Source organism: Dermacentor andersoni, chromosome 6, assembly GCF_023375885.2.
Source record: "Dermacentor andersoni chromosome 6, qqDerAnde1_hic_scaffold, whole genome shotgun sequence".
In the NCBI taxonomy this organism is placed as follows: domain Eukaryota; kingdom Metazoa; phylum Arthropoda; class Arachnida; order Ixodida; family Ixodidae; genus Dermacentor; species Dermacentor andersoni.
In genome coordinates this window covers 113,575,668-113,593,896 of record NC_092819.1, presented here as the reverse complement: position 1 = coordinate 113,593,896, position 18,229 = coordinate 113,575,668, and the positions used below count along the sequence as shown (strand labels likewise).

General features: G+C 47.4%; 1 protein-coding gene across 1 annotated transcript; it reads right to left on the bottom strand.

Annotated features, from left to right (window-relative positions):
* Positions 1 to 3,746: 3,746 nt before the first annotated feature.
* Positions 3,747 to 9,766, bottom strand: LOC126522215 (putative nuclease HARBI1). The gene is made up of 4 exons (XM_072288974.1): positions 9,536 to 9,766; positions 9,323 to 9,411; positions 5,800 to 5,968; positions 3,747 to 4,858 (listed from the first exon to the last, which is right to left on the bottom strand). Exons 1-4 carry the CDS (start codon positions 9,764 to 9,766, stop codon positions 4,205 to 4,207), a joined length of 1,143 nt encoding a protein of 380 aa, XP_072145075.1. The 3' UTR covers positions 3,747 to 4,204.
* Positions 9,767 to 18,229: the final 8,463 nt, after the last annotated feature.

The following is an 18,229-nucleotide window of genomic DNA, read 5'->3' as shown; positions in this document are numbered from 1 at the left end:
ACAGCGAAGTTGTTATAGCCTCTAGTTGGCGCGCAGTTTTCGCTCTGTGCTCACTGGAAATCAAATAGCAACCGGAAAAGGGCTTCTTCAGGTGAAGCTGTTTAGGAGGACTCTGTGCCGTCGTTGTGGGCGTCCGCTAAAACTATCATCTTCAGCAATGGCTCGAGCGTCGTCGTCTTCTTCTGTAGCGCTACGGCGCCAACGCGCTCATGCTGGCTCCATTGCCGCTCGTCCTTGTTCTTGTTCCCCACTGAAATGGCGCAACCTACTCTAAGCGATCGGCCATGAATCGGGCAACGAATAAACTGCTAGCATTTTTATAAGATAAATTAGCATCTTGCAAATGTTATTTAAAGTGTGTACTGTTCTGCGTATGCATAATCAAATTACCTAGATATCTTGTGAATTTTGTGAGCATGCATGGATGGATTGATGGAATAACTTTACTGAAAGTTCCTGTGAGCTACGGGTCGCAAGGCCCCATAGAGTGGGCTACTCCCACGTTGGGACCGGGAGTTTTAACTCCCTGGCCTCATCATGGGCTCACTGGACGGCCCAGATCTGCTCCGCCAGGTCGGTGCTGCGTAATGCTTCTTGTAGCCCGGGGGAGTCTTGATTTTTTGTTTGCGTGGGTCCGACCACATGGTCATAGCAACTGATGTACGTCTAGTATGCTAAGGCAATTTTCGCAATATGATGTTTTGTATAGCTCAGGCATGTAGGGAGGTAGTCTGTTCTGCTTGGGGCACGTGTTGGTTTGAAGCAGTCTGAACGTCAGGCCTTCAGGCCTGGTGAGCTTTTGTGAGGTGTGCTATATATTTTGCGGTCTAAATAAAAGTGCTTTGTGATCTCGTTGTATGTGGAGGGAGGGCCCCAATTTTCGCTGGGAGGGTCACGACCAGAATAGGTGGCGTCGTGGAGGGTTAGGTCTGGCGTGCTCCTGCGAGCCATCTCAATGAGATTTTGAGGGGCGTGCTCCATCTCTCCGAGGTATGCCGGGAACCAGCAGATGCTGCGATGCTGCAGCGGTGCGGATGTACTGACTATTTGTAGTGCTTGTCTTGCAACGCCTCCTTTCAGAAAGGCTTTGACGGCCGAGCGTGAATCGCTGTAGGCGTGGGTGGTGGCCGTGTTTGTGAGCACGAGTGCGATGGCTAGCTGTTTTTCTATCTCGGACTTGTGGGTCTTGACTGTGAGTGCGTTTGTGACTTGACCTTGCTTATTGACCGCGGTGGCAAGGAACGCCTTCCTGGACGGGTACTGTGCTGCGTCTACGAAGCAGTCGAGGATCTCCTTATCATGTATTTCGTTCATCCTGCGCAACTTGGGTTTGTGCCACTAAATGAGACATCATCATCAGCAGCCGACACTCGGGCAATTAGGCAAGAAGCGGTCCGATAGAACGACAAGGAGGAAGAGAGGAGCTCTGTTCTTCTTCTTCTTCTTCTTAATATTATTGTTATTATTATTATTATCATTATTATTAGAGGTTTCATAAATACGACAAAGCAACAAATCCGCATCACAGTTTTCTGCAATAATCACTAGAGGAAATTCTGGCACTGCGATCGTTCAGCCACTGTGGGAATGATGGTTAGTATAGATGCATTTGTCTGAGATCCCTGCTTGCGGCTTCCCAAGTTTTCGTGGCTTTGTTCTCTTCGCTTTCTCTGCAATTATTAGCATATTGCTTTTTTCAAGCACTCTATCCGTTTCTAAATGCAGAATACTCTAAAAACTAAATCGAATAATATAAATGAAATTCTGGATTTATTACGTGCCAAAACCACGATATGACTATGAGGTACACGCCGTAGTTTGAGAATCCGGATTAATTTCGACCAACCGGGGGTTCTTTAACGTGCACCTAATGCATAGTACACGGGCGCTTTCTTTTTTTCTTTCTTGTTTTTTATTTCGGCCTCACTGAAATGCGGCCGGCGCGGCCCGGATTCGTACCGGCTCCTTCACGCGTAGCACGCAGGAGACTCCGCAAACATGCATCGTCACTGCTGGTTGCGCCGATTCCATCTGTCGAGGCGTATTTGGTCAAATCGAAACGCGTCAAGGCCAGGGGTCTTGACAGTCAAGGTCAAACTTCTGAACGCCGATTGCTTATCCCAAGAAAATTCCTTGAACGTTGTTTTTATTCCACCTCTCGACGGGTTCGTCCCTGGCGTATAATGGTTACAATGTGGGCCCTCTGTGCTAGCGGTCCTCTGATCCAATGCGGTCGCGGCACAATTTACTTACGTTTATTTATTCAGTTATAACACAATATTCGTTGGAAATGATCAGCAGTTCCGAAGTCATAAAACCATTGGAAGCATCGAGGGCGAAATTTAAGGGCAATCCTCGCACTAAATAACCGTCATTCTGGAGCACAATTCTAATCATTCTGGTCAAACTCCGCCATACTGCCGAATTCTGTAAATAATGAAATTTCGAGACCCGATCAGACTAAGCCGCACGTAGCAGGCCTATGGGCCAATCAGAGCTGACCACAACGCAAATTTGACGACAAGGCGGAATCCGACGATGCCAAGCACCCCTGGCTAAAAGGCTCGTACCGGTTTCCATTGGGCGAACAGGAGCAAGAGCAGCGAGCAGACAGAGCAGCACACGAGAGCAGCGGGGACGCGGGTTCACGGCTCGCGACTGGAACAATCACGCTGCTCCGAGAGCAACGCAGCGATGAGAGGGATGTGACGCCAGGAGTCACGCGACCAAACTTTTCTCGAGCTCTCGTTGCCGCCTGCATTCCGTCGTGCGCGCGCAGCATATTCGGTGGCGGCCTAGCGTTCGTCGCTGTGTTACAGTCACTTCTGTCTGTTGAAGCTTCAGATTACTGTGTATGCCTGCTTTACTGTGAAGCATCTGACCAATCAAAGCAAGCCTCTTTATTTTTGCCCACAGCAAGGGCTGATGCCATGCTTCGTCCGTCGCAAACATCAGACGCTTAGTAATCTGAAGAAAAAAACCTTATCATTTCAGGTTGCACAGAGTAGGCACCTCGGTACATTTTTGCAGTTGCAACTTTTATGTTCACTTGCAGAGAACACCGCTGCGTCGGACGTGGGCAAGAGGGGGCCGCAGCGAGCGCCAGAAGTGAAAAGAGGCGGCGGAGGTGAGCTTGTAAAACGGAAAGTTCAGCTGTTCGTACAGCTTTGAATACAAAAACGGCGCTGCAAGAGGAGTGAGACAGCGCTTGTCCTCATTCATCAAAACGCGCCTCTCCTCTTCAGTTGTCCCGTCTCAGCGCTGTTTTTGTATTTAGTGTCGAACTTGTGCTGCCTGCTTTGCTTGACGAATTCGACGTGTTTAGTAAGGTATCCGCATTAATATCTTAGCTCCCGAATGGACACCAGGAGAAACCAAACTGCTATTAGATTACTGTTACAAGTACTTTCCGCAGGTGGGCCCATTCAAAAAGTTCAAAAACAAAGAGATGCTTTTTAAGCAGGTTTCACAGGATTTGGCTGAGGTTCTTGGATGTAACAAAGCGCCACAGCAGTGTGAAAATCGCTATAAAACAGTAATGAGGCAGAAGAAAAGGGCAAATGACAACAACAACAAATCAGGTGCTTCACCTCATCCTGTCCCATATGACGATGAAATGCGAAAAATCCAAAGCATTGATGACAGTCTCGAGCCAGAGATTCAAAGGGACTCTTTTGGAGTGACCCACAAGTCAACGTCATCAAGCTCTGACAGCTCCGCTGATCCACTTTCACCTGTGCCTGAAATGTCCAGTGCTCCGTCGAGCAATTTAGAAAGTGGTGAAAGTATGAAAGGGTCAACAGAGGTGAGGAAAAGGGAATGCCGTGCCAGTACTAGTCGTATGCAGCAGATGCAATTTTTTTTTATCAAATGAGGGCTATAAGCGCAGAGCGAATAGCTCAAAGGGAAAAGAGAGAAGACGAAAAGAAGAGGCGTGCTGAGCGGCAAGCTGAGCGCATTCAAGAACGCCAGGAACATCGCAAGATGCAGGAAGATAAACTTCAGCTCATCCGTGAGGCCTTGGGGCTCAAGCAATAAAACACTACACTTTGGATGAGCATGTTTTTATGAGTGCTTATTTCGTGCAAGACAAAAACGTTTCTGTGCATGGTCATCACGAAGCATTGCTTTGAACATATGTTTAGCCCTGTGTTTGCATCACTACAGGCTTTGTGGGTACCTCCTCTTCAGTCCAATCTTAGGCTTAATTTTTTTTTTTAACTTCTGCAAGTGCCCGTAAGAGGCTCTCTTCTCTAGATGTTCCGCTGCAGACTTCATCTGCAGTAGGGCTCTGATCATTGTTAACCTGGGAGCTCAGACGCATGTCCTCAAGTGGACTATGGAATGATTCCCCGTTGTCGATGCAGATGTTGTGAAGGACACAGCAAGAGAGAATAAATTTTGACATTTTGTCTACAGTCGTGAGGTCCAAACGCTGTAGCTGCCTAAATCTACCCTTGAATTCCCCAAATGCGTTTTCAGTTAGCACACAGGTGGATGAAAGTTTCGTGTTAAATGCCTTGTCAGAGGCATCCAGGCTTCCATAGTCTCGAATGGGAGTCATCAAAAACTCTCGAGATGGGTATGCAGCGTCCCCAAGAATATGGTATTTTCCAGCACTGAGTTGAGGCAATTTCTTCGAAATGTTTGAAAGCCAAAAGATCCTAGAGTCGTGAATTTTACTAGGTGCACCAGTTCTGGCATCAAGGAACCTCTTCCAGTTATCACATATCCCCTGCAGCATCAAGGATGGGTAATAATGCCCATTCACGTACACTGACCGCACCTTACCAGCAGGGCACCTAACAGGAATATAGCTCCCGTCAATGCCGCCAATGGTGTCTGGAAACCCTGAAACCTGTAAGTTAAAAAAAAATGTTGCGAGAAGCCGGATCGATAGCCGTCATTATAGCAAAATTCATGTACAACACATGCATAATGTGGAGGTCGTGGCCTCGGCTCTCATCGGTGGCAAGTTATTTTTCCATCCTCCTTCCTCCCCTTTTCTTTCCCCTCCTTTTTTTCTCATTTCAGCTTCAAACACAGCTCATTTCCCCCATGCTTTCCTTGGCTGTTGGCTTTATATGGTTGTAACAGTCTGCTAAACACGTTTACAAATGATGATGCCCTGCATGTTGCCCAGCATGACCGACAAGCCCAATGTTCACAGAGTTGTATTAAAACAATGGCCCTCACTAATATGGAAGCATTGTTTGCCGGATGCCAAAACCTTACTGGCATACACATGCATGCAGCAAAGCAATCACGGCATTAGGGCAGTGTGTGAAGAGACTGCAGCTAATGCTCAGTGACAGGAGGTCAGAGCATAGACATCCAAATTATAAGTAGTGTATAAATGTGTATTTTATTTAGTTAAGTATGTTAAGTCCCCTCGTAGCAACATACAGCCATTGACATTGTCACATGTGCAGGAAGGCATGAAATGCATCCACAGTTCGTTCATTCAGGCTTTTTATTCATACACCAGGGTGTACAGGAGGCGAAGGAAAAAGCCGTTCTAGGACGGCTTGAGGAGCCCCTGGCCCATAAACAATACATTAGCAGCAGAACACACAAAGAGATAGTAAAAAAAAATATTACAGCCTAGTGATAACAAAGAAGATCAAATTATTAGCGTGTAAGCATGCACAAGTATAACAAAAAACATTCAGAGTTACAAGTGCTTCGTGCAGGAAAAGACAGCCTTAAAGGGTAATATCGATGGCAAGTGACATGCTGTTTTGATTAACGTCAAAGCCTATGCACGGCGCAAATCAGAAGTAGAGAATTTTTGGTCACCTGTTCCAACGCATTAGCAAGCTTCTGCAAGTCATCTGGGAAGGTCACGATGCGGGGTGCGATGTCCAGAAGAAACGCCATGACGGGGTACATCATCGTGTGATGCGTGCTTTCCCCAACCTCAAATCGCCCAGCGACATCCCGTATGCAGGATTTATTGGTAGCATACCTGTAAAAAATGGGATAATTTTTTAATAATGCGAAATTGTTAAACTAGCATCTCATGTTACCATCAAGCATTGCAGCGAAGTATAGGAAAAATAGGAGTCGGATTCCTGATTAATAAGAACATAGCTGGTAACATACACGAATTCTATAGCATTAACGAGAGGGTGGCAGGTCTTGTTATGAAACTTAATAAGAGGTACAAAATGAAGGTTGTACAGGTCTACGCCCCTACATCTAGTCATGATGACCAGGAAGTCGAAAGCTTCTATGACGACGTGGAATCGGCGATGGGTAAAGTCAAAACAAAATACAGTGTACTGATGGGCGATTTCAATGCCAAAGTAGGCAAGAAGCAGGCTGGAGACAAGGTAGTGGGGGAATATGGCATAGGCACTAGGAATAGCAGGGGAGAGTTATTAGTAGAGTTTGCGGAACAGAATAATATGCGGATAACGAATACCTTCTTCCGCAAGCGAGATAGCCGAAAGTGGACGTGGAGGAGCCCGAACGGCGAGACTAGAAATGAAATAGACGTCATACTCTGCGCTAACCCTGGCATCATACAAGATGTGGACTTGCTCAGCAAGGTGCACTGCAGTGACCATAGGATGGTAAGAACTCGAATCAGTCTAGACCTGAGGAGGGAACGGAAGCAACTGGTACATAAGAAGTCGATCAATGAGTTAGGCGTAAGGGGGAAAATAGAGCAATTCTAGATCAAGCTACAGAACAGGTATTCGGCTTTGACTCAGGAAGAGGACCTTAGTGTTAAAGCAATGAACGACAATCTTGTGGCCATCATTAAGGAGTCTGCAATAGCAGTCGGTGGTAACCCCGTTAGACAGGATACCAGTAAGCTATCGCAGGAGACAAAAGATCTGATCAAGAAACGCCAGTGTATGAAAGCCTCTAACCCTACAGCTAGAATAGAACTGGAAGAAGTTTCGAAGTTAATCAACACGCGTAAGACAGCTGACAAAAGGAAGTATAATATGGATAGAATTGAACATGCTCTCAGGAACGGAGGAAGCCTAAAAGCAGTGAAGGAGAAACTAGGAATTGGCAAGAGTCAGATGTATGCGCTAAGAGACAAAGCCAGCAATATCATTACTAATATGGATGAGATAGTTCAAGTGGCTGAGGAGTTCTATAGAGATTTATACAGTACCAGTGGCACGCACGACGATAATGGAAGGGAATAAAGTCTAGAGGAATTCGAAATCCCACAGGTAACACCGGAAGAAGTATAGAAAGCCTTGGGAGCTATGCAAAGGGGGAAGGCAGCTGGGGAGGATCAGGGAACAGCAGATTTGTTGAAGGATGGTGGGCAGATTGTTCTAGAGAAACTGGCCACCCTGTATACGCAATGTCTCATGACTTCGAGCGTACCGGAACCTTGGAAAAACGCTAACCTAATCCTAATCCATAACAAAGGGGACGCCAAAGACTTGAAAAATTATAGACCCATCAGTTTACTGTCCGTTGCCTACAAGGTATTTACTAAGGTAATTGCAAATAGAATCAGGAATACCTTAGACTTCCGTCAACCAAAGGACCAGGCAGGATTCCGTAAAGGCTACTCAACAATAGACCATATTCACACTATCAATCAGGTGATAGAAAAATGTGCGGAATATATCCAACCTTTATATATAGCTTTCATTGATTACGAGAAAGCGTTTGATTCAGTCGAAACCGCAGCAGTCATGGAGGCATTGCGGAATCAGGGTGTAGACGAGCCATATGTAAAAATACTGAAAGATATCTATAGCGGTTTCACAGCCACCGTAGTCCTCCCTAATAAAAGCAACAAAATCCCAATAAAGAAAGGCGTCAGGCAGGGAGATACAATCTCTCCGATGCTATTCACAGTGTGTTTACAGGAGATATTCAGAGGCCTGGATTGGGAACAATTAGGGATAAGACTTAATAGAGAGTACCTTAGTAACTTGCGATTCGCTGATGATATTGCCTTGCTTAGTAACTCAGGGGACCAACTGCAATGCATGCTCACTGATCTGGAGAAACAAAGCCGAAGGGTGGGTCTAAAAATTAATCTGCAGAAAACTAATGTTTAACAGTCTCGGAAGGGAACAGCAGTTTACAATAGGTAGTGAGGCACTGGAAGTGGTAAGAGAATACATCTACTTAGAACAGGTAGTGACTGCGGATCCGGATCATGCGACTGAAATAATCACAAGAATAAGAATGGGCTGGGGTGCGTTTGGGAGGCATTCTCAGATCATGAAAAGCAGGTTGCCATTATCCCTCAAGAGAAAAGTTTATAACAGCTGTGTCTAAACTATACACCCGTACGGGGCAGAAACCTGGAGGCTTACGAAAAGGGTTCTACCTAAATTGAGGACGACGCAACGAGCCATGGAAAGAAGAATGTAGGTGTAACGTTAAGGGATAAGAAAAGAGCAGATTGGGTGAGGGAACAAACGCGAGTTAATGATATCTTAGTTGAAATCAAGAAAAAGAAATGGGCATGGGCAGGACACGTAATGAGGAGGGAAGATAACCGATGGTTATTAAGAGTTACGGAATGGATTCCAAGGGAAAGAAAGCGTAGCAGAGGGCGGCAGAAAGTTAGGTGGGCGGATGAGATTAAGAAGTTTGCAGGGACAACATGGCCACAATTAGTATATGACCGGGGTAGTTGGAGAAGTATGGGAGAGGCCTTTGCCCTGCAGTGGGCATAACCAGGCTGATGATGATGATGATGGTGGTGGTGATGATGATAGGAAAAATTTGCATCTGCCCAGTTGTCTGAAAAAGCTTCACATGTGTTCATCAGTCACCTTTGGTACAGCCATGCGCTATTTTCCCCCTGAAATACCTTTAAAAACCATAGGCAAGCGCAGAAAGAAAAAACTGGGCACACTGAATTAAGTGTTAGCAAACCCGTTTACATTCAGAAGTGGGAAGATTGAGCCCTTGAGCCCTTCGCAAGCAGAAGAGCAGTGACCTGTAAAGGCAATTTCCAGCCATTATAAGCATTTGAGAAATCGGTTGGTAAATCCTCACGGAGTGTATAAGTGCACTCAATATCATGCTTCGTGCCAGGTTAGATGTACCGTGACGCTTTTGTCATCAGATGCCCCCAATCACTCATCCTAAATCACAACTTTTCTCTCTTTATTAGTAAATAATTTCGATATGTTATCACTTAAAACCGGCAGCAGAGAAGAACCAGACACAAGGAAGAAACACACAAACGTGAACGAGCAGCTTCATCCACGTCTGTGTGTTTCTTCCTTGTGTCTGGTTCTTCTCTAAGGCCGGTTTTAAGTGATTGATGCGCCAATTAGCTCAGCAATATAGCTTATTAACGTTTATTTCGATATCTTACCACAAAAAGGACTGCACATGCTCTTGAGGCGACTTTGGGGGCAGGCCTCCGCGATCAGTTCTTGAAGCGTAGTGCGGCGATTTCGCGAACTCAGCAGCAAGGGAATCTGCAGCCGACCGTGACAGTCAGAAATTCCTGCGAAACTAGTGAGGTACAAAAAAAAACGCAGGTTGGTTATTGATTACAGGTTCTAAGTAGGATGCAGCAACTCACCTCTTCGTCCGAAAAAGCGGCGACCGTCTTTTCCACATACGACTCGACCTTCGGTCGCTTCTCCGGCGGGGTAAAAAGCTGCTCGAACATCTGCTCATACAATGCTAAATCCTCGTCGTCGCCGCTGCTGTCCGAAGAGGAGCTTGTGCTCGAATCTGTGCTACAGCTGCTGTCTTCATCAAACAGCAACAACAACTCTTCGTCCAGACGGCAGCGCTTAGCTGCTGCCATTACGCTTGCTGGCACCGGCCGACTATCACCGCTACCACCGTCCGCCATTTTTACACGGCTTTCCCGGGGATGAAACCAGAAGTGACGTCAAAAAAGTCATGTGAATTCGTTCGTTCTCCCTGCTACTCCGCCGCTGACGACGGAGCACTTCGGACTGCTCTCGGCGCCGTCAAAGCGCGCCTCCTCTGCCATTGAAACACGACGCTCGCACTCCTGTTCGACCAATGGTAGGCGCTGGAACTCGCGAGAGCACTTTGAGCGCAGTTTCAAGTGCTCCTGTTCGCCCAATGGAAACCGATATTGGTTTGCAGACAGCGCCAGGATTCATTTTACACCCGTAAAATACTTTGCCCTTTTTGGAGCTTATCTTGTCCGCCAACAATAATCGTCGACTATCTTGACCGAATTTGCTTCCTTTAACGCTGCGAGCCCGGTACTTCCAAGTCGCGGACGGCACGGGCGTTATCAGCGTGACATGGCATTCTCGAGAAGAAAGTAGTGAGCGCAGATTGTTCAAGAAATGAAACGCAAGCAAGGTAGATGACGATTATCGCTGCGGGAAAAGACAAGCCACAGAGGGTGCCAACATTATAAAGAGAGCAGTAGTTATTGTATCAAACTCTTGCCACGACAGGGCGCACCATTTCGGAAACCGTTTAGAAAAGTTCGCCGTCGTTCAGGCGCCAGCGCCGTCAAGAATATCTTCAGGCCTCCTCACTCTTCCTGCCGTGGACTCTGACGTCACTCAATTTTGAGCTACACCTCCCTTCGCGCGGACGTGTTCCCACGCATATCCACGCCGTTCGATAGACCAGGATTGCTAAGCCTGACGAGCGCTTGAAGTGGCGTGCTGGCGATGCTGTTGGCCACCAGAGAAGACGTACTTTGCTTCATCTGTGAACTGCTGCGTCACGATGTGAAGTGTTTTGTTCGCCGAACATTCACGTTAGTGCGCGCCTACAAACTCTCGCAGTGGGTCGATGCCGCGTGCCACTGTCGCGGCGACTATGGCAAGGGACCGAAGGTTCAGGTGTTCTCGTTCCCAAAGGACGTAACCGAAGAGTGACGTGGAAGCGTGCCGTTCGTCGACATGACGCTGATATTCGTGCTCTCCGTGATCCGAAGGTATGTGCACGTCTTCACTGCTGGCAGTTAGGTCGTTCTAGAAAGCTCCACGTCCAGCTTATGCTCGGTTCTTTTTAAAAAATAATGATCTATTATACGCTTTTGACTTGCTGCAGCGTAAACCTTGATATTGCCACGTGTGTTCATTTCTTCTTTGGATCGTTCGCTTTGACTGCACCGTTTTTCTGGCCGCTTTTCTGTTGTCGCATGGCGAGGGCGCTTTGGCTATGAGATCGCACACGTGTCTTGAGTGCTGTCGTTCTTTCTAGGAGCGCCGGGAGGCATATCGTCAGTTCGCGCGGACGCTCGAAATAATCTGTGGATTTGTCTCGAACGTACGAGCGTATTCGCTGGCCAGCGCTTCGTCGAAGAAGCTTGATGACGCAGCATAAACACGTATCGGGGAACAAGCTGGTAACTCATTCTCGTTAATTGCTGGCGGGGCCGCCGGCGAGTTCTTTGTTCTTCGTTTGTTCAGGCTGATCTCGGTGACAATATGCTACTGGGTGGGGGTAACGTTGCCGTGTTGTAGGGATGTCAAGGAAACGGAACGACGGTCAAGAAAACAGTAGCGAACAACTGCGAATCACGAAACTATTTGTTGAGGGAACCATCTATGAGGCACTGCCGAGAATTCCCCGCGAGGCCTCCGAGTAGAAGAGCATGGGTCGCCGGTGCCTGCAATCGTTGAGAATTGCTCCCTCGCATGGCCGCACACTAAGTGGTACGTATTGAGTGAGCCAAGTTGGCGGGAGGTTCGTTGGAGAGCGGCGCATTCCCAATGCATTCATGGCGCAGCTCACTAGCAGTAGTAGTAGTACACTCCTAAGCAAAAGTATGCCCTCTGGGTCGCATCTTGCCACATAATAATCGTCATCTGACTTGCTTGTGGTCCTTTCTTGAAAACGCCGCGCCCGCTACTTTCCTGTCGGGAATGCTATCATGCTGACAACGCGCATGCCGTTCGTTACTGGAAAGTACCGGGCTCGCAGCGTTAAAGAAAGGAAACGCATCAAGGTAGATGGTGATTATCGTTGTGTGGCAGAAGGGGCACTCCAAAGGGTGTAACTCTGCCTAAGAGTGTAGAGTGTTGTAGTAGTAGTCGTAGAAAACTTTATTTGTTGTTCTGTAATGAAGTCCCAGAGGGTAGCGCCCTCAGTCCAGAGCCTATTTGCTGCTGCTATCCGGCTGGCCCGGTCAATCAGGTATCCTTGGTCGTCCAAGGCTGTGCTGGAAAGAGCGGCATGCCACTGGGATGGCGAGAACTCACTAAAGCGTTGACATGAAATGGGTTCATAAAAAAAGTGGAACATACCCAGTGAATTTGTGGCACAGCCTGTTAATACGTCGGGTTGCTGTCCTTGAGGAACTTTTGTGATGTGGCATCGCTTCCATTCAGCTTCGGAGAAATTTGAGGCATCTTTTTTCGTCATCGTAAAACGGCAAGTCTCCAGTGACGCACACACCTGTTTAGCCAAGTTGGCGTCAAGGCCGTTTATTGAAGAGCGGCGCACACACCTATTGGCACGTACATACCCAGTGTCCCAAGCTGGAATCGAAGGAGGTGCATTGGAGACCAGCAGAGACTGAGTGGCGCACACCCCGGACTCCAGGTCGACGTGAAAGAGTTTCTTTGAGCAGCGGTACCCACCTACTCCCTCGTCTACAATGACCCATGTCGACCTGAAAGAGGTTCGTTGAAGAGCAGCACTATGTCTTCGCAGTGCCACATGCTCAGTGACCCAAGTTGGTCCGACGGTTGGTTCCCAATCCTGTTACTGCAGCCCAGCAGCCCGATGCCTCACACCGGTTCAGCCATAGACAAAACACCCCCGCAGCTATTAGAGTGAGCAGCCACCAGATGTAATAAAGCCGTTAACTTTAAGGCCACAATAACCAGCAAGCACGGCCCTTCAATATACCCTACCAACGACGCATTCGAGCAGCGCATGTTTGTTGAATTCTTGAAGGGGGGCAATTGGGACACCGCGAAGATAAGACTACGCCCCAGTGCTCTAGTCTGACACGGGTGTGGAGCACTTGCCGCCCTAGACGCCACACGAATTTGGGTGCGTGGCCAAGTAGAAATGACGCGGTTTTCCTCTCCTGTGTTTAGAAAAAGTTTACTTCAACAAGAAACCATAAGAACACTGAGTCACAATCACGGCACAATTCCACCAGGACGGTAGATATACAATAAAACGAAGCATTGTACACACGGCACGTTTGTAAAGTAGTGTCCGAGTCTTCACTTACATCCTTCGCTGACAAGGAAATTTATTGACCCGTAGGCACGCTTACCACTGTGGTATGAAAAAAAAGTACAATATAAAGTACATCACATGTAATACATCATACTTGATGTAAACAAAACAGATTAACAAATGAAATTATAAATGGTGTCTACATGACCCTGGCTTTGCCACACACAACTACAACAACAACAACAACAAAACTCATGACCGCATCCACGCAAAAGCATTATTGTCAGCCTCGAATTTATGAAAGGTACCCGGGGCACATACAGATACAGTCTGAACTCAGGCAACAGAATTGAGCATTATTCTGGCTGTAGAAAGACTTTGCCTCGGGAGACGGTTATGTACCGCGTAGACCAGCGGCGAAGAAACTCGGCTTCACCGAGTTTGAACAACTGTTCTTCAAGATGGCCCCATATTATCACCCGTAGTTTCCGCATTCTGGGGTACATTGCTCTATTTGTCTGCCGAGATCGTTCTGCGATGTTACGGAAGCACCACAAAATGTAGCTAGCGCTGTAGTAGACGAGACTCGCAAGCCGATCTCGGTGCTGTGGTTGCCGCACAATGGATATTCCGAACATTCTTGCAACTAGCTTCCAGAAGGTGCGTGCTACTACGCAGTCCTTTACTACATGCGCGTTGGTCTCTGTTTGTGCGCAATATATGCATTTATCATTCGCTACCATATGCCAGCGTTCAAGCCTGCCTCTTGTAGGTAGAATGCCCCACTGATATTGCCAATGAAAATCCTTCACTTGAGAGGGCAAATCAGGTGAAAGCACAGCTGTCCATGTTTGTGTAGTAGCTGTCCGTGGAGGTACAGCTGTCTCACACAACATTTCACAAAGCCTGGAAACTGGTGTCGCATGCCACTTTGTAATTCTTAGTTGTACAAGCTGGCTTTGCAAGCGCGCAGCCGCCGCATACTGCGGTGCTGGCGTTACCACCGTCGGAAGCAAGTTGCCTGTACTCTGCGGCATAAGCGTTCGACGGTAATGGCCCAGCCCATAAAGGAGCAGTGGCCTACCAGGGTACTCATCATCATCAAGTAGATCACATGTACTCTTAGTGCACAACAGCCTACCGAATGTAACTATGCACGGCAAGCTCCATCCTCCGCTGGATTTTGGCAGACACAAAAATTGCTGCGCTACGTATTGCGACGTGTTTAGCCAGAACCATGAGAAAATAAGTGAGTTTACTACTCGTACTGTTGGTGACGGCGGGAGAGCTACCCTTGCAGCAAACCACAGTTTACTGCACAATACGTTCTTAATGAAGAAAGCCCTTTCTGCCAGCGGCAGTGGCGACGCAGTCACTGCTTCTGACTGTTCTTTAATGGAGCTGACAATGTCTAGCCACGTGTGAGGTGAAACACCACTTGTACAAAATTTGATACCTAGTATTTGCATATGCTCGGTCTGTTTATGTCCCCTGGTAGCGTTATTTCGCCGCGACCTAAATTTAATGCTTCACATTTTCTCATATTTATTTTGCCCCCTGACATTGAAGCATATTGATTATAAATACGAAATACCTCAACAAGACTGTCCCCATCCCGTAAAAACAAAGTGATGTCATCCGCATACGCCGATACTTTTATGCACCCGGATCCCGGCATAGGAAGACCTCTTATGAGCGGGCTCTCGCTAAACCGCCTTAACAACGGGTCAATCGCAAGCACAAACAATATGGAGAATATAACAACAATGGTGAATAGAACCGAGTACAAATAACACCTCTTCATTACGACACAATTACCAACCCTCCAAACTGCTCTGGCGGAATGGGAAGTTTTTGATAAAATATTTTAAGAATGAAGCAATGTTTCGGAACCGGTGCTAACAGTCAAGAAAAACTTTTTACTCGACTACATTCTTATAATGTAACGTATGTTACAACAACAGAAAAAAAAGGAAAGTGTCAACCAAGTGTCGACGCTGAGGAAGGTAAGGTCCCCGTGCGCGGTTGCTCAAGTGATTGGATGAAAAATCTGGAGGACGCTTAGGCTTCGCCTTTAAGAATGGAACGCGAAAGCGTTTAAGGACCCCTTACTGCTTTTCATGCTTCCCGGCAACTGCAGCTTGTGTAACCGTAACGTTTACTGGGAAACGCTGGCTGCTAACGCTACGCACGAAGGCGAGCTTTGTGGTGGAAACGCTGCCTCTTGCGTGGGTCTATCTCCTGTCATTGTTTCGTATTTTTTATGTTTCTGTCTCAGAAGAGAATACGTTGCAGCTTTTTTTTTTATTCCATTTGCTTGTGGGCTGCCGTTCTCAAAATTCCGAGGAATAACTTTGTAAAGAATAAAAGACACGGTATGAGCAACTTTGGTGGCAGAGAAGTGGTTGCGTATGCGTAGTTTGGAATTGCGTTCCAAATTCTTTTTGCCGATGCGACGTCCAACGCCGACGCGGGATGCAGACGCTGACGCCGTATTTTCTGAGGCACGGGCTCCTTAATGCTATCGCGTTAAATAATACTGGTTGTATGTCCCTCTCCTGTCTCTTATTTTGCAGCGAAGTTCTTAGCCGCTAGTTGTTCGGATGTTTTCGGTCTCGGCTCACTGAAAACGATGTGTCAGCGAGAAGAGGGCTTTTTTGAGTTTTCGTCTAAGAGAATTATGTTTTCTTCGATATTCAGATTACAATCCCATGCTATCATGTCTCGAGGTTTTGCGAAATTCGTACTGTACCACTTTTAGGACACATTTTACTTTCAAAAATTGTATGATTCAATAACGCACTTGCGCCAGGCGGAGGGCATATTAGCATGAGGAGGTATGGTGCACTTCCACGCACCTTTATGTGCACGCGACTAAAGTATGCGCAGAATGTAGCTGTTTCCACTTCTGTGGAGGCTCTACTCTGAGGTACTGTCGTTTCTATCAGAGAATCTCATTTTCCTTGGGGAAATAGAGTTCCTTCGACAGTGGTCATACCGTCTCCTGTCGGCAGCTGATGGACGCGTAAGGCTTAATTTCCGACCGGCCTGGTTCTCGTAGGCAGACCATCAGAAGTCTTCATTGAATAGGCATAGATTGTAGGCGCCCGTGATTTCTGTGTATGCGTGCTCTCGTATACATGATCTTTTCTGTATATACACATCTCACAGTATCAGTGCAAAATTATGTAAACGTTCTCTGTCACATCATCATTGTTGATAGCCATTGTGTACACTGCATATATTGAACATCTTTGTTTACATGTGACAATTAGTTTATGTTTAACTGTGCCTTTCCGTGGGTCTATGTAGTTATACGTTAGTGAGTGAGGACTATTACACGACTTCGAATATCTGCTGTGTATAAAATGCTGCGTTCTTTGTACATGTTATAGTCCTGGTGGAACTGTGCCGTGATTGTGACTAAGTATTAGTATCATCTGTTTATTGAAATAATATTTTTCTAAACATAGAAAGTGGAATTGCGCCGTGAATGTGAATCAGTGTTCGTAACGTCTCATGTTGAAATAAACTTTTTCTAAACACAGCTTTGCACAGAGGTAGTATCGCCTCTAATAATGTTATTGAGGAGTTTCTGCTGACCTTCCCACGGGTTTAACGTCAGACACGTCCACCTCTTACACCATGGCGCCTACATGTCGTGGACTCCGTCGAAGGCCGAAGTCTTCGATGTTGTTGTTCTTACGGAAAATGGTCCCGAGACCGTCGTCGACGCGACGGCCTCAATAGTTGGCCTCTCTGAGGTCTGCTGCGTTGAGCACATGGGAGGCCTTAACTTCCAAGTCGCCGTCAAAAGCATGGCTTCCATCACTCTAATAGTCGATTCTGGCTGCCTTGTCATCGGTGGCGAGCGTTGTCCTGTCGTCCTCGTCGGCCCGCATGTCACCAACTTAACCTACCTCTTCCTGCCGTCCTTCGTTCTGAACGAAGTCCTAGTCCAGGCACTGTCACCGTACGGCATGGTCCTGTCGGTCGACGCTGGTGTTATGAGTGGACGACGTGGCCTGCTCACGGGCACCCGCTTCGTTCGGATGGAAATGAACACCACGACCACTATCCCTAATTAACTGAGGGTGTATGGTCACCGTGTGACGTTTCACTACCACGGCTTGCAACGCGTCTGTCGTAGGTGGGGCTCCAGCGACCACTACCATACTCAGTGCACCGCAGTGTTCTGTGGCCGTTGTGGCACCCATGGCCACGAAAGCGACGGATGTGACCATCCTTGTCGGCGTTGGTCACCCTACGATCTTCTGCCCTGTGCGGCGTTCATACTGGGTCGCTGCTGCTGGAGCCTTTCGCCACTTACCGCCGACGTGGGCTGCGGTCACGACTGCGCGAGACCCCGTAAGCAAAGAAACTGCCTTGACACCGCATCAGCCAGCATCGGCAAGTTACAAAGAAGAACCACGCAGCTTGGCAATAACAACACGCTATGTTCGCCGGCCTCCTAGACCGAAAAAGAAGACCGTGCTACTGATGACGTGACCGAGCGCAACACGGCATCTTCGCTGGCCTCCCAAGCTCCTAAGAACACGCATGCTGTCGCCCATAGCGCCTACACTTCGGCTGCTACCATCAGTCCTCCTGATCATTGCGAGGTTTTAGCCATGGCTAAAACACCAGACCCTGCGATTTCTACGCCCCATAAGCCCATGAAATCTGCAATGGTTTCAGCTGCTTCAATTGCATCGCTTACAACACGGCATCTGATTTGTGGCTTTTCAACAGAGCTCTCTCGCAAGATTACCATGTCTCTTTATAATGAGGCAGGACGGATATTGGCATTTGATTGTATACTGTCTTCATTAGGGATCTTGTGCATCTATGGACCCGTGCAGGACACGAAGTTCAATTATTTTTTTTCTTGACCTGTACGTGTATTTGCTGTCCTGTCGTCACGTGGTGCCTTTTGGGGATTTTAATTGTTTTAGACAGGCGAACAGATGTGTAAAGCCCGTGCTGTGGTTGACCTGACTGGAACATATGGGAGTTGCGTCGTCTCGCCCAGCACTTCGCGTTGCCGGATACATATAGACTTTTTCATGGTTCTTTATTTGTCTGGACGTGGCCACGAGGCACGTCATCAAGCAGGTTAGAGGGTGCCTATGTG

Coding starts and splice junctions, on each gene's coding strand:
- LOC126522215 (XM_072288974.1), bottom strand. CDS start 9,766: ATGGCAGCAGCTAAGCGCTGCCGTCTGGACGAAGAGTTGTTGTTGCTG. Junction 5,969..9,322: donor CATGTGCAGTCCTTTTTGTG/GTAAGATATCGA, acceptor CATTTTTTACAG/GTATGCTACCAATAAATCCT. Junction 4,859..5,799: donor TTGCTAATGCGTTGGAACAG/GTGACCAAAAAT, acceptor TTTAACTTACAG/GTTTCAGGGTTTCCAGACAC.